The sequence below is a fragment of the Artibeus jamaicensis genome, unplaced genomic scaffold (assembly GCF_021234435.1).
Source record: "Artibeus jamaicensis isolate MK-2021 breed Jamaican fruit bat unplaced genomic scaffold, CSHL_Jam_final contig_1998, whole genome shotgun sequence".
Classification (NCBI taxonomy): Eukaryota; Metazoa; Chordata; class Mammalia; order Chiroptera; family Phyllostomidae; genus Artibeus; species Artibeus jamaicensis.
The window spans coordinates 6,136,088-6,150,852 of record NW_026521407.1 but is presented as its reverse complement, the minus strand read 5'-3'; the positions used below and the strand labels follow the sequence as shown (position 1 = coordinate 6,150,852).

General features: G+C 40.4%; 1 protein-coding gene across 1 annotated transcript; it reads right to left on the bottom strand.

Moving 5' to 3' along the window:
• Positions 1-11,993: 11,993 nt before the first annotated feature.
• On the bottom strand, positions 11,994-14,018 carry KIF2B (kinesin family member 2B). The gene has a single exon (XM_037129661.2). The coding sequence runs from the start codon at positions 14,016-14,018 to the stop codon at positions 11,994-11,996; it is 2,025 nt and encodes a 674-aa protein (XP_036985556.2).
• Between the last annotated feature and the right edge of the window lie 747 nt (positions 14,019-14,765).

Sequence of the window (14,765 nt, the reverse complement as noted above, 5' to 3'; positions counted from 1 at the left end):
ATAGAAGCCAAGAAAGAAGAGACGTTGAAAGCAATACAATTGGGTGCTATTCCGAGGGACGGCCAAGTGATGGACTGCACTGCAAATCTGATGGCTGGAGTTAAGCCATGTTCAAATTTACACCACTTTTGGCCCAAACGAATCTGCAGTTATCAAGAAGCAAAGGTAAAGTTGTTAAGCTCTTGGCTGCAGGAAGATGACCTGGTGAAAATAGTGGAGACGTTTAGAGATTGTTTCAAAAGTGTATGGTATTTTTCTTATATCCGGAGCATATTATGCAAGAAGGTTAGGTTAAAGTAAAAGGAGACTTAAATTTTAACATCCATTTCCTTAAGTTCTCCATTGATAATGTACCTGATGCTGAAAGTGGAGGGGGAAGGGTGGGGAAGAGAGAAATTCAGAAAGTTTAGGGAATGAGCTGCAGCCACCCCCCTGGCTGTACCCAGCTGTCTATCCTGATTGTATTTGTAAAGCGGTTTAGTATTTTTTTTTTTACTTTTAATATACAATTTAATCTTACATTTCAAAAAGAGAATTTTTTTCAAGCTATACAGTTTGCTTTTTATTCTTTTTTTTAATTGATTATGCCATTACATTTGCTCTATTCCCCCCTCCCTTCCCCTCCACCCTGCATACCCCTCCCCCACCATTTCCCCCTTTAGTTCATGAACATGTGTCTCAAATTCTTTAGATTCTGTATTTCCCCTACTATTCTTACCCTCCCCCTATCTATATTTCTGTCTACTGTCTATGCTACTTATTTTCTGTACCTTCTCCCCCTTCCCCTCCTCCCACTCCCCTGTTGCTAACCCTCCATGAGATCTTCATTTCTATGGTTCTGCTCCTGATCTAGTCATCCTCTTAGTTTGCTTTTGTTTTAGGTGTGGTTCTTAATAACTGTGAGTTTGCTGTCCTTTCACTGTTCATCTTTTTTATCTTCTTTTTCTTAGGTAAGTCCCTTTAATGTTTCATATAGTAAGGGCTTGGTGATGATGAACTCCTTGAATTTGGTCTTATCTGAGAAGCACTTTATCTGTCCTTCCATTCTAAATGAAAGTTTTGCTGGGTAGAGCAATCTTGGTTGTAGATCTTTGGATTTCATGACTTGGAATACCTCTTTCCACCCCTTCTTGCCTGTAAGGTCTCTTTTGAGAAATCAGCTGACAGTCTGATGGGGACTCCTTTGTAGGTGACTGTCCCCTTAGCTCTTGCTGCTTCTAGGATCCTCTCCTTCATTTTAATCTTGGCTAATGTAATTATGATGTGCCTTGGTGTGTTCCTTCTTGGGTCCAACTTCTTTGGGACTCTCTGAGCTTCCTGGATTTCTCGGAAGTCTATTTCCTTTGCCATCTTGGGGAAATTCTCCTTTATTATTTGTTCAAATAATTTTTCAACTGGTGGTTGTGCCTTTCCCCCCTTCTGGTACCCCTATAATTCGGATGTTGGAACGTTTAAAGATGTCCTGGAGGTTCCTAAACTTCTCATTTTTCTGAATTCTTATTTCTTCATTCCTTTCTGTTTGATCATTTTTTTCTTCCTTCTAGTTCTCTCCCTTGATTTGAGTCCCAATTTTCTTTCCATTACTATTGGTATCTTTTGTATCCCCATTCATTTCAATTAATTTAGCTTCCATATGTTTCTCTAATTTGTGACTAAAGTCAACCAGTTCTGTAAGGATCCTTATAACCAGTGTTTTGAACTGTGCATCTGAAAGACTGGCTATTTCTTCATCACTTAGGTCTATCGGTTCTGGGGCTCTGAGTTGTCCTCCTTTTTGGCCTATTCGTCGCTGTTAAGTGAGCGGAGCGAAGCCCAGTTGTTTACCAGGACCGAGCGACCCAGGTCGCCAGTTTGTGACGCTGTGTGTGGGGGCGGGGTCGAGAGAGGGGACAATGGCGGTCCTCTCCGCTAGCCCAGCGCATCCAGTCACTCACACACCTCGGGCTTGTTTATCCGATCCTAATTGTGCGAGCCGCTGCTCCCGCGCGTTCCCCTTCTCACTGGTTTCTCCGCACGTAAATGCCGCGCGACCGACCCACGCGCCTCTTCCCGTACTCGCAGCCAGCACGCTGGCGATCAGCGCCTGTTGGTTCGTGCACGGCGCAGCCCCGGGAATTTTTCTTGCTAACCTGCTCCGCTGCTGGCCTCGCTCCTCGTACCAGTCCAGCCGAGTATCTAGTTGTCCTTTGGACTCCGTATTGTCGATTTTCCGTGTGGCTTGGTTGTGACTGCTGTTAAAAATAGTTGTTCTTAGATTTGGTTGTGCACAGAGGTGAGGTGGATCCTCCACCTACTTCTCCATCTTGGCAGAAGTCCGGTTTAGTATTTATGAAGGCCTTTCCTATCATTATGCAGGCTGCTCTCTGACCCCTCCACCCATTGCAAAATGACCTCTGGAGCAAACCTTTCACTCAAACTGATCTCTGAAAGGTTATGAATGGCCTACAAATTGTCAAAAGTCACCAACCTGCTCTTAAGTTTTTCTTCTATTCAATAGCTGCTTTTTTCTTTTAAACATACTACTCTCTCCCTTTCAAGTCTCTCTTCCCATGCTTTCTGTACTACTTTATTTTTTTCCTGGTTTTTCTTCTACTTTTCTGACCTCTTTTTCACTAACAGTTTTCCACTTTCTTGTCCATTAAATATTCATGTTCTCAGATTTTTGCCTGTGGCCCTTTTCTCTCTGACTATTTTTCAAAACGATTGCGTTGGCTTGAAATGTTTGAGCCACATTATGTACAATTCATCATTCAACAAATATTTATTTTCTTCTGTTCCTGGTGCCATTGTAGATCCCGGAGAAACAGGAGTCAGTAAGAAGAACGCTGTGCCTTCTTCCCTCAGTCCTTTACTTCTTACAAGGCAAAGGGCAATCTTGGAAACATATGGAATTGTTGACTTATCTCCACCTTCTCCATCATGGCCCTCACCCTGCAAACACATTTTCTTGCACTCTCAGTCTCTACCCTAACATCTAGGAAACTATGGGATTGCACTTTCAGGGAGAGAGCTATTAACATAAAAACTCAGTGAAAAAAGAATGGGTAATTTTCTATTTTTGAGTATTCAGACAGACTTTGGGCACTGACAATAAAAACAATAGAGGGGGAGATTCAGTCTTCTAAAATACAGTTGTTTCAAACTCATGCCATAACGTTTATTCATATACAACAGGGTTTTGCCTGCCTGCCCAAATAACATCCCATGGGCTAATTGAATGGGAGAGAATATTCAATAACACAGGGGTAATAGAGGGACAGGTGTGATCTGACTCTGCTGCTCTTTGAGCTGCATCCTAACCCAAACTGTATAATGACTTGGAGCCCATGGAGTGAGGTAGCCTATGTTTACATTCCTGGTTGGGTTTCTAGCAGCTCACAAGCCCTCCACAAGTATAAAGAGAGCTGCATGTGGCCACAGAATGGCTGAATCCAAACTTTTCAGAGCCTCAGGACAGGTCTCTGGTCATTGGCATCCACCACTGAATGTTCTCCTGTAGGGCTGCCTGGGGCAGAGGTATGACAGTGGATGCCACAGAACCTGTGGGAGGAGGCCTGTGGCTAAGACAAACGAGTAGCTTTAGCAGGTGTGCCATGGAGTTTCCTACTAGAGGTCAGTTTGGAAAGCTGAGACCAGGTGGGTGTCAGTGTAAAAGATGTGACCCCTTCCTTAAGATCGACTGTTTTGCCAGCACAAGCAACTGCTGAAGATCAGGCATTCGCCAGTGACAACAGTCCATGTGGAAATTTTGGTTTCTGCCATTGGGCAGAAAGATTTCTTGAAATAAACTTTTATACATATTCGAACAGAGACAGTTGTCCTTTTCTTCCTACCCTAGCTAGATCAAAGAGATGAAACATACAAATATCCCCACATGGATGTTGACAACCTGCAAGGGCCAGGGATTGTGTGAGATGCTAATGATACAGTGAATGAAGCATTGTCCCTGCCCTCAAGCATCCTAAATTTCATTGAGAAAGACAATGTCCATCCAACTTCCGGCTGGTTTGCTCTACTTACACTACAGAACTCAACCTACTTACTGCTTTGAATGTCTGTCTTTTTATTTTTGATCAGCTGAGCTACTCCCTCGTCATTTCAGAATTGGAGATGGATAATTTTTTTCCTGAAGTTTTCCCCTCTCTCTTTGACTGTTCACCATCAACTTCAACATCCCCATGGTACTTCTAGCAGGAGAACACATTTTTTATATATTTCTCAGTAGTGCAAGGCTTTGGGTCCTTATTTAAATGATAAGCTTCTTAAAGGCAGGAACAGTTAATGTATATGCTCATGATACTATAACATCTAGTGGATAAAATACTATCAATGAATTTTTTTTGTATTGACACATTTTGATTTCCCAAATCACTGTGAAACTAGTGGTTTTCTTAGACTTTTTAAAAACAGATTTGAAAATGATAAAGACAGAGGGTGAGGTTACTTGTTTGATGTTACATAGCTACTAGGTGGCAAAGCTTTAAATCAAATGCAAAATACTTGACTCTAAATCTGGCATTGTTGCTCACTTATTGTCTTTTGTTTCCATTTCAGCATTTAGAACTATGTCCAGATAGTGAAAGATTAATAATTCAAGTTCAGTGTCGTCTCCTTCTCGTTATCACAGACCTCACGACAAACACCGAAGCGCGGTGTATTAATTGGCACCATGTTGTAACTTTTTTCAATTAGTTCAGAGTAAAAATCTTTGCACTTGTTCCTTTGAGGACTTCTCCCACCCTGCCCTTCCTGATTATTGCATTCATTCCCTCTGTTACCATTTGAGCCTTTGCATTCTGCCTCTGACTGTAGATGGCTTCCTTCATCTTCTCCATCACCTCAAACACCTGAGTACAGAAGCCTGCCTCTGTCTGTGCAATTTCTCTCTTCCACTCTTGATTGGTTCGGTATCTTCTTTAAACTGTTAAAACCTTCGGTTTTTTTCTATTATCTTCTAAGATTATTTGTGTGTAAGATTAGAAAGAAAATGCCTTAAAGAGAAAAATTACACTTTGTAAAAATGATATATTAAGATTTTTGATCAGCAACTGATCTTTTGGAGGTGAAATGACCAGTTTACTTTGAAGACAATATCCTGTGCCTCAAATAACAGGCAATTTTGACATTTGGAAAAGCCAGAAACTTGGTTTCTGCTATTGGGATGCTATTTAAGTCAGTAATCAAATTGCAAATAAAAATAATTTATTTAGGTAGCTAGCACACAAATATTTATCTAAAGTTCCTATGTGGTTTTATTATGTAGATTGTTGAAAATAATTTTACTGAAGAAACTAATAGAATAATAGTGTCAGATCTTAGTATCACAGAGTAATTGTGTGAAGGAAAATTTGCAACCATGAAATCTTAAGTTCTGTACTTCAAAAGCAGTTTTTTCATTGCAGGTTCATACAATAATTCAAAATTAGATTGTCTACTACAGAAATGGGGAAAAGCTACTTTAATTAACAGATAAGCATAGCCTATAATTTGCATGTCAACTTTTTGTGTGCGAGTGAATGTTTCCAAAGTGCTAACAGTATTCATTTTTCTCACGTAAGGAGCTCTGACATTTTCTGAACAATCTTGTTAAAATGTTAATTTACTTTAAATTCTTCCTTTTAAACTTCAGGGCATCTGTGTGAAGTGTCAACAACTTCTCTGTTAGTGAACCCCAATTAATTTATTTTCTGAAATTTCCATTTACATAATATCGTATTTTCTAATGTTTATATTAAATGTTATGCATGTGTTTCCAGATCATTTCAAATGCCATGTGTATTCTGAGAAACGATGAAGTCAGTTGAAATACTCACGTGCGCTTGTTAAGGAAGAATGACAATTCGACAGAAGCAATGATACTAAGCCTAGTTATCAAGCCAGCGTTATTTTTTACTAAAGGAGAAATTTTTAAGTGTGTTATGCTCTGGAAAAACATAATGCTGTTGAAAAGAGTCTTAAAAACTTGGCAGATAATTTAGCAAGCTCATAGTTTGGGGAAAGCATCTTCCATAAAGGTGCAGAATTTCAGTTAAGGTGTCAGACATGTTATACCCTAAAATTCAGGGTCACCAGAACTGTGGATCAATGTGATATGTCCTTGCTCTGTGGGCCCTCAGAAAGGAAAAAATTATTTTTCTTTGAAGGAATATAACATCATGCAGAACTTCCACATTATCGCACACATAATGTTCAATATTCAATCAAAACTTAGGAGACATGCTAACAAAAAGTACCAAATAACTGAAATCAACAAGGAAAATAGACAAAGGCCACAGGTCAGATATCACCAAGGAACAGAGATCTATTTTTTAAAGAGTCAAATGAAAATCCTAAAACTAAAAATAAAAGCTAAAATTTAGTAATTTAATGTATAATTTTAACAGAAGATCAGGAACACAGAACTAGTGAAATAAAGATAAGTCATCAGGTGATACGCAGATAAGAGCATTAAGAGTCAGATGACTAAAACGAGATAAAATAGTGTGAGATATGTAGAACAAAGTGCTAACTACTAACGTATTTGTAATTAAAGGCCAAGGAAAGAGTTAGAAACAAAAATAATATTTGGAGAGATAAAGGTTGATAATTTTCTGAAACTGACATAGAATGTTACTCGCCAGATTAAAAAGTTCTACAAAATACAAAAAGGATAAATACAAAGAAAATCACACCTTGTCTCAGCATCATAGAAACAAACGATGCTGATAGTCCAAGACAGTGAAACTTAAAAGTTTCTTCAAAGGACGGTTCATTTTTATAAATAGAGGAATTATATGTTTACAATGCTACAATTTTTTTAAACAGAAGAGTAGCCAACTAAATATTCTGTAAGCAGCAAAAATATATTTTAAAAGTGAAAGTGAAATATTGACTTTCTAGGCTGTCGCCAAAAGGCCTATTATTTTATCCCTGCATCTAAATTATTCAAGAGAAAAAAATGATCTCAAATGGTTGCAAGATAGAGGAGTAAAGAATTAAGAACATCAGGAATAATAAATAAATGAGTAATTTAAATTAATACTGTTTATAAGGATGCATCATAAGCATAGAAATATCTGCAGAATTAAATGACAAAAATTAAAGCTGAGAAAGGAATCATGAGTTAAAATACTTTAAGGTACTCTCATTCCCAGGAGGAAATAAAAATGCAACTTAATACTGAGGATGTACATGCTATGATTTCAAAGACAATTATAAAGGAAGAGTATAAAATATAGAGTTGACAAGCAAGTAGAGGGGAAATAATGAACAACAAAATAAGAATAACTTGATTGATACGAAGGGAAAAAAATCAGGAAAAATAATTATTACAGAGTTGATAAATAGAAAACAAATAACAGCCCTGGTGTAGCTCAGTGGATTGAGCGCAGGCCTGCGAACCAAACAACTGCGGTTCGATTCCCAGTCAGGGCACATGCCTGGGTTGTGGGCCAGTTCCCAGTGGGAGACACATGAGAGGCAATCATACATTGATATTTCTCTCTCTCTCTCTCTCCCCCTCTATAAATAAATAAATAAAATCGTTAAAAAAAAAGAAAAGAAAACAAGCCCTGGCTGGTGTAGCTCAGTGGATTGAGCACAGGCCTGAGAACCAAAAGATAGTGGTTCGATCCCCACCCAGTCAGGGCACATGCCTGGTTTGCAGGCCAGTTCCCAGCAGGGAATACACCAGAAGCAACCATACATTGATATTTCTCTCTTTTTCCCCTTCCCTTCCCTTCTAAAGATAAATAAATAAAATTAAAAAAAAAGAAAAGAAAACAAATACAAATGTCATAGTCATAAATGTAAATATATTTGAAGTTACATTAAATGGAAGTGGATGAGGTGCTCTAATTTTTAAAAACAGTGAATTAGAACCAACTTCATATTGCTTATAAAAATAAACATTAACTATAAGCAAAAAATGATTCAAATTAAAACAATGATAAACTATATACCATGCAAATGCAATCTGAAGAAAAACTATTATGTTCGTACTAACCTTGGAAAATGCAGAAATAAATCAGAGAAAATTACAAAGAACAAAGAAGAATGTTAAAGCTGAATTAAACAGATTTATACAACAACCCTAAATGTACATGCAACTAGTAACATAGCTTAAGAATATGTAACCTGAAAACTGTCAGAACAACAAAAAGCCTATGAAGTCTAAGAATTTAATGCATTTCTTGGTAACTAATACAAGCCTGTAAGTGTTTCAGAAGATCTGAACAACATAATTTGCCAACTTGAACTAAAAATTTTAGGAATATAGCAATTCTTATAATAACTCTTTAGTAAAGTAAATGGAAACTAACTATTGGATATTTTGAATAATTGAATATTTAATTTTTTAAATAATAAAAATACGACATTATCATGTAGGTGAATGTTTAGACATTTATAATTTTAAAAGCTTAAAAAAGACAAATCCATGATTTAACTATTGAACTCAGAGTCTGAAAAAAAATGAAATTTATAAAAAAGGAGGACACATGGAATTTGTAAAACAGAAAGCAAATATATAATAGAGAAAATAAAATGGCTAGGAATTGTTTCTTTGAAAAGTCTAATGTAATTTATAAGCATATTACAAGTCTGATTGAATAAAAATTAATAAAAGTTACAACTGTCAGGCACAAAAAATTAGAAACAATAAGTATGGAAATTAAAGATGATGAGTATACTATAGTTCTATGACAATGTCAGTGCTTTTATAAGAAAAAATATTACATTGAAATCTGAGCAATCTTATGGGCATTGAATACCTTGAATCTGTATAACCTCATACAGAGGACCCTGGGTGAGATAAGACTCATGAGATAAGGTCCATGGTGGCATAGGAGGTCCCCAGCTTCTGTCTCTCCCAATAAACAATATGGTAGCCATCACAGACAGAAATACCTCTGTGGGAGCTTTACCATCCAGGTAGGAGGCTGTGAAACCCCAGTGAAGCCCGAGACTGAGGAGAGCCACATTGAGAAGGTAGGACCATGCCCTGCTGGCAGATTTGCCAAACATGGTCCCAGTTGCAGGATGAAAGAAGATCAATGCCCCTGTGGACTTAGCCCCATCTGGCATGGGGTTTGTGACTCATTCCATTTGCCACTGTCCCTGGGGCATTCAGATCAGCAGGCCCTGGCTCGATTCAGAGTCCAAACAACAATTGTTAGAAGATAGCAATGGAGAACGATTTGGGGCAGATAGAGATTTATGAAATAGGGCTTCACTATGAAATAAAAATTGATAAATTTAACTTTATTAATTCAATAAGCTTCTGATCCTCAAAAGACATCCTTAAAAGAGTGAATAGGCATTTCACAGACTGGAAAGATATCTCAAACATACATCTATAAGAAGAACACACATTGACCCCACATACATTGCACAAAAAAGACTTATCAGAGAGCTAGTAAGTACATGTAAAGATATTTAAAAAAAACAAGATATTCGACGTTAGTAGTTAAGAAAAAAACAAAAGTTAAAACCATAATGAAGTACCTTTCCATGACACATTACATACTTTTGCATGACACATGCAAAATTAGTTTTAAAAAGTAACAATACTAAATGTAGGCAAATATATGGATGACCCATAATTCCTGTAAAACTGGTGAAAGTCATTTGGAAAACTCTTGGCATGACCCATTATGCTGAATATATACATACTATATATCTAAAAATCCCATTCCTAGCGTCCTTAGTAATTGCTTAAAATAGAAATAACTAAATTTTCCATCAGTAGTAAAATTTACAAATTAAGGAGATATTTATGAAGTGGGACACTATGGAGCTGTGTAAAAAGGACAGGTCACATAATTCTTATCGAAGAAGACAAGACAGAGAAGCAAGACTATCAAGCCTGTTCTTATAACAAAACACTTTTTTTTATTTTTTTAAACAGGCAAATGGTATCTATGATGACTTTAGTCAGAGTAGACTTTACCTTTGATGCAGGGAATAGTGAGTAAAATGAGGGAGGAATGAGGCTTGTGGGACAGTGGTTATGTTCTATGTCTGAATATATAGGGTGGTTACAAATGTACATTCACTTTGTAAACATTCATGGAACAGTATGGTTGAGACTTAATTACACTTAATTTCCTGTTACGCTTTATTAAAATAAAGAAATACAAAAAAGTGGTGTTAGTGTTATCAGAATATTGAAACTGCTAGTAGGCTGCCCAAATTTGTGCATTTGGTAGTAGTGGCGGAGGGCAGGGTGAGGGGTAAGGATGGTAGTAACACAACAGGACAATGACAATAAAGAACAGTAATAAACGGGCACTAGTCATTGGCATACCAGATGTGAGAGAAGGAGGGAGAAAGTAAGAACTCCTTCCAGTCTTTGAAAAGAGATGCTATGATTATTGTGGCTCATATAGGAAGTATGAAGGAAATATCTCAGTCGGGATAGGTTACTTGCCTAAAATTATAGATATTTAGATGATAGAAATGGTACTGGAGCCCAGGTAAGATTCTTAACCCCATACTTCCCATTGCATAAAAAAAAAGTTAGATAAAAAACATCTCATTTGGGCTAAAGGACAGATTTGCAAAGTTTTGTTTGCTTTAATGATAGTAATAATAATATATAACTTGACCTGCATAGATAAACCAGCTGAGGGGAAAATACGTAAAGGACATAACATTGACTAATTACTAAAGACCAGATGTTTCTGATGATGCTAATGGTTTTACACCAATAGATTTGGCCTAGAACATTACTGTTCTACTCCAACGTAGAGCTATGTGTCAGAATTTTCAATGTCAATGAGGCCTTTGCAACTTAAAGAAAAAAATTGAAATAGGCCGTGTCTGCCAAAGGTAGTTATAGCATTGGGACACTAATTTTCTGTGTACCCAAGTTTTATTTTGTTTTTAAGAGTTTGGAACTGCTGGACTTGGAACCAGAAGACCGATCGTTATTATGGCATTTTGTAAATAAAATATTTCCAGAAGGTAGATGTATATTAGATTATTTATCATATTTATATTTTCTTATCAGATTAGTCTCTGTGATCCCTAAATAAGAAGTCTCTCCTTATTGAATTGATCTCAGGCACTGAGATTTCTCACCTGCCCCATGCAGCCTTTATAGTCTCACCTCAGACCAGAACCTGGCAACTAGTGCTGTGCTGACTTGTTCCCTACACTAATTTGATGGGTGAAGGCTTTTTATGGGACTCATGTAAGCACAAAATTTGGTAAACAGAGTGAGAGGGAAAAAAGAAGCTTAAAGACATCATAATCAACAAAACCAATGCTTATGCAGCACACACACACATTGTCACTCCCAGGATGCACAGCACTTCACAGTTTCAATTCAAGATGAAAAATAAAAATCCCCCTTAATTCTAGCCTCTCACATAGAGTCTCTTAAAGAAAACACCTCCCTACCCCATTCCCCAGGAGGACTAGAGCTTAGAGACCCTTTGAATCTACACATCAATGTAACAGAAAAAGATCCATGAGACTTATCATTAGAATTACTGCCCAATACACCAAGGGTATTCCAAGTCTTGCCCTGGAATCTGCAATATTTTGCCTTCCTACCACAAATTTGGGGTTAACTGGTTTCCTCACAACTAAGTTCTTCCCCAGCAGGGTTGCTTCACTCCACTACTATTGATATTTTTAACCAGATAAGTATTTTGTTGCTGGAGGCTGTCTGGTACATTGGAGGATGCTGAACAGCATCCTTGGCCCTTACCCACCACCTGCCAGTATCACCACACCCCTCGTACCCACTTTTACCAACTCAGACTGTTTTCAGACACTGCCAAATGTTCCTCAGAGGCAAAATGGGTCCCAGCTGAGCATCACTGTCCTGCAGAATGACAACAAACTGCAGAAATACACAGGAAGAAGAGAGGGCATTTTGATGAGTATTTTAGGATCACAGGAGCTTTCCAGAAGGATCTTGGTATCTAGATAATGTAGGCAATTTTTATTCATAAGAGAGGTAGCAATGTATCCAGGATTTCGGGTCTGCCTTGCTGTCATTGGCCTCACTCTACCTTTCTCTTCTTTTGCAGGTCAGCTCGTAATAATTTCAGTTTCTTTTGAATTTCAGTCAGAATACCTATTTTCTGCTCCAAAATGGACAGTAACTTGGCAATGCAAAAGTGAACATCATAGTTGACCCCAGCATTGGCCTCATGGCGGTCGTTTCCTGGCCACTGGCTTGATTCCTTCCATGAAGTTGTTGCATCCTCCATTAATGGAGTGGACAATATTTCAGTTTCTCTTGTCTCTTCCTCCCCCTCACTCTGTAGACACGATATTTTAATAAAGTCATCCCTTCGAAGGGACATTTCTGAACTTCTAACGTGATTTCGCAGCATCCTTGGCACCTCACGTCTAACGGGATAGGGACAACCATAGCCGGGCCTGAAATCTAGAGTTAACTCTTTCACTCTGTTTGCATATCTTAAAGTGTTGAGGGTGTTTTCACAGGAGGACATCCCTGGAGAGATAGTAGCAATCATGCAAGTGGAAGAGTTCTGGCCAATAAAGGAGTCCCTGAGCACCTGGGTGAGTTTGCTGGCTCTGAACGGGGTATGAGACTTGTTCTGACCCAAAGCCCGGATGCACTCCTTCAGTGCAAGGAGACTCTTATTAATGTCCGCCCCTTCCAGCTGCCTTCTCCTATTGGCCTTGGCAGTGTCTGCTCCCCTTTCATTCCCAGCTAAGTCAACAAGGGAGAACTTGCCGTGCAGTTTCCCTCGCGACTTCAGGATGATCTGGAACACAGCGTGGCTCCTGGAAGAGTGGGCGTTGACCGACGTCTGTCCGGAAGTCCGGCAGCTCTTCCCTAGTTCCACGAGGTTCAGCAGGTCCTCCACGCAACACGCCTCCTGCTCCTGCAGCCCGACCACCTGGACTTGCTGATGGCCGTCCTCAAGGACCTGCAACTGCTTCTTGCAGTTCAACAAATCATATACCTTGCACCCATAAATCTCAAAAAATGTGCCATAGACTTTGAGGCCCAGCTTCTCGTACGCTGAGGTTTTGAGCAGGAGGAAGACATCCTGGGCCACCAGCGCGTAAATTCCTTTAGAACAATCTTGGGCCTTTCCTGAAAAGGCTCCACCCATGGTGTGCGTTTTCCCGCTGCCTGTCTGCCCGTAGGCAAAGCAGGTGGCCATGCCCTTGCGGAAGACGGACTCTACCAGCGGCTGGGCAGTGAACTGGTACACCAGCTCGTTGGAGGCCGTGTCATCAAAAGCGTGGTCGAAGCAGAAGGTCTGGTTCTCCAGGTAGCGAGTGAGGTCCACCTTCTGCTTCGACTCGTGCACCATGACCACGTTGTCTGAGGGGATGGTGATGATATCCAAGTCCTTCATGGAGATCTCTTGCTGATTGAGAGGCCGCTTCCTCACGCAGACGCAGATCCGAGGGTCGGCCCTGGGCACCAGGCTGGACATCTTGCTGCTGTCCAGGTGCCGGCGGTACTCTTCGATCATGCGCATGATCTCGTAATTGGGGTTTCCCGTGTGAACGTCCAGGGCGCGCTGGGCTCGGATCTCCAGCTGCAACCGTCTGCGCGTCTCCCGCTGCTTTTGTAGTTTCTCAATTTCTCGGAGGCACGGAGACTTTTTCCATTTCATTAGGCAAGGGCTGCTGGGAACTTCCACGGCGAGGCTGTCCCCTGAGGGTGTTTCGTTTTTCGGAGGGATCCTCGCAATCCACTGTGTGGCCACGCATTGGTCCCCGGTGGCCGAAGAGGGCGCCAGAGACAAGGAAGACAAGGACCTGGATGGCACGGGTTGTTCCGCAGAGGCCAGCGCTGGATTCAGCAGGAATATGGTCTCTAGGTCAATCTTCTTGCCTTTTTTGACTCCTTTTTCGACCCACTCCACCGTGACCCAAGTGTTTTCTCTTTTGAATTCGGAGACCACAGCGAGGTGGATCCGCCCATCGCTGCGCTGGATCGCCACGCAGATGCCCACTTGGACGTCTGGGAAGTGGGCCTTCAAGGGTTTCAAGGACGAGAGGGGCTGGACCACAGGGAGGCATAACTGGCTGGCCATAGTAAATGGTGGTGGAATCAGGGCTCGCTTCCACGGGTCTGCGGGGTTGGAGCAGCAGAACCTGAGCCCAAGCCAGCCTGAAGTGACCAGACCACTGAGCGCACTTGGCGATTGCATCTGCCTTTGTGACCCGCCAGCCCTGGGGCTCCTCCACCTGGGGCCCCTGGCGTCACAAAGAAGTGGGGAGAAGAGCCCAGGGCCTGTAGGTGAAGGGTGGGTGGAAAAGACACCTGTTTGTGGTGCTAAAGGATACAGACAAGGCAGCTGGAACAGAGAGATTGTTCTCTGCCACAGAAACTGTAGAGATCGGAGCTGGGAACAGGGTATAGGTTCCACGCACATTTGCGCCTAAGCTCTAGAAACATGTTTCCCCCCTGAACTTTTAACCTGCGATCTCGATGCTGAGTGAATTAGTTGAGAACAGGTGAGTGCTCCCTTAAACTTCAAGCCTCCAGCGGAGGAATAAGTAAAGGCGAAGCTGTTTGCAAATCACAGGTTCTGAGGACGGGACCCCGGAGAAACTCCCTCGTCCACCTCCCCTTTCTTCCTCACCCTTCCCTCAGAACTTGTTTAGCAGTCCTAACAAAGTTTCACTGGCTTTCTCATTACAAAATCTAAATGGGTTGGATTTAGTGGATTGTTCTGATATTTGGCTAACTCGTGATTTCCTTTGGTCCATCATCTGGGTTGGCAAACTCAAAGACGTTTATCACATTCCAAGTGGATCCAACAGCACCAAAGTGAGTT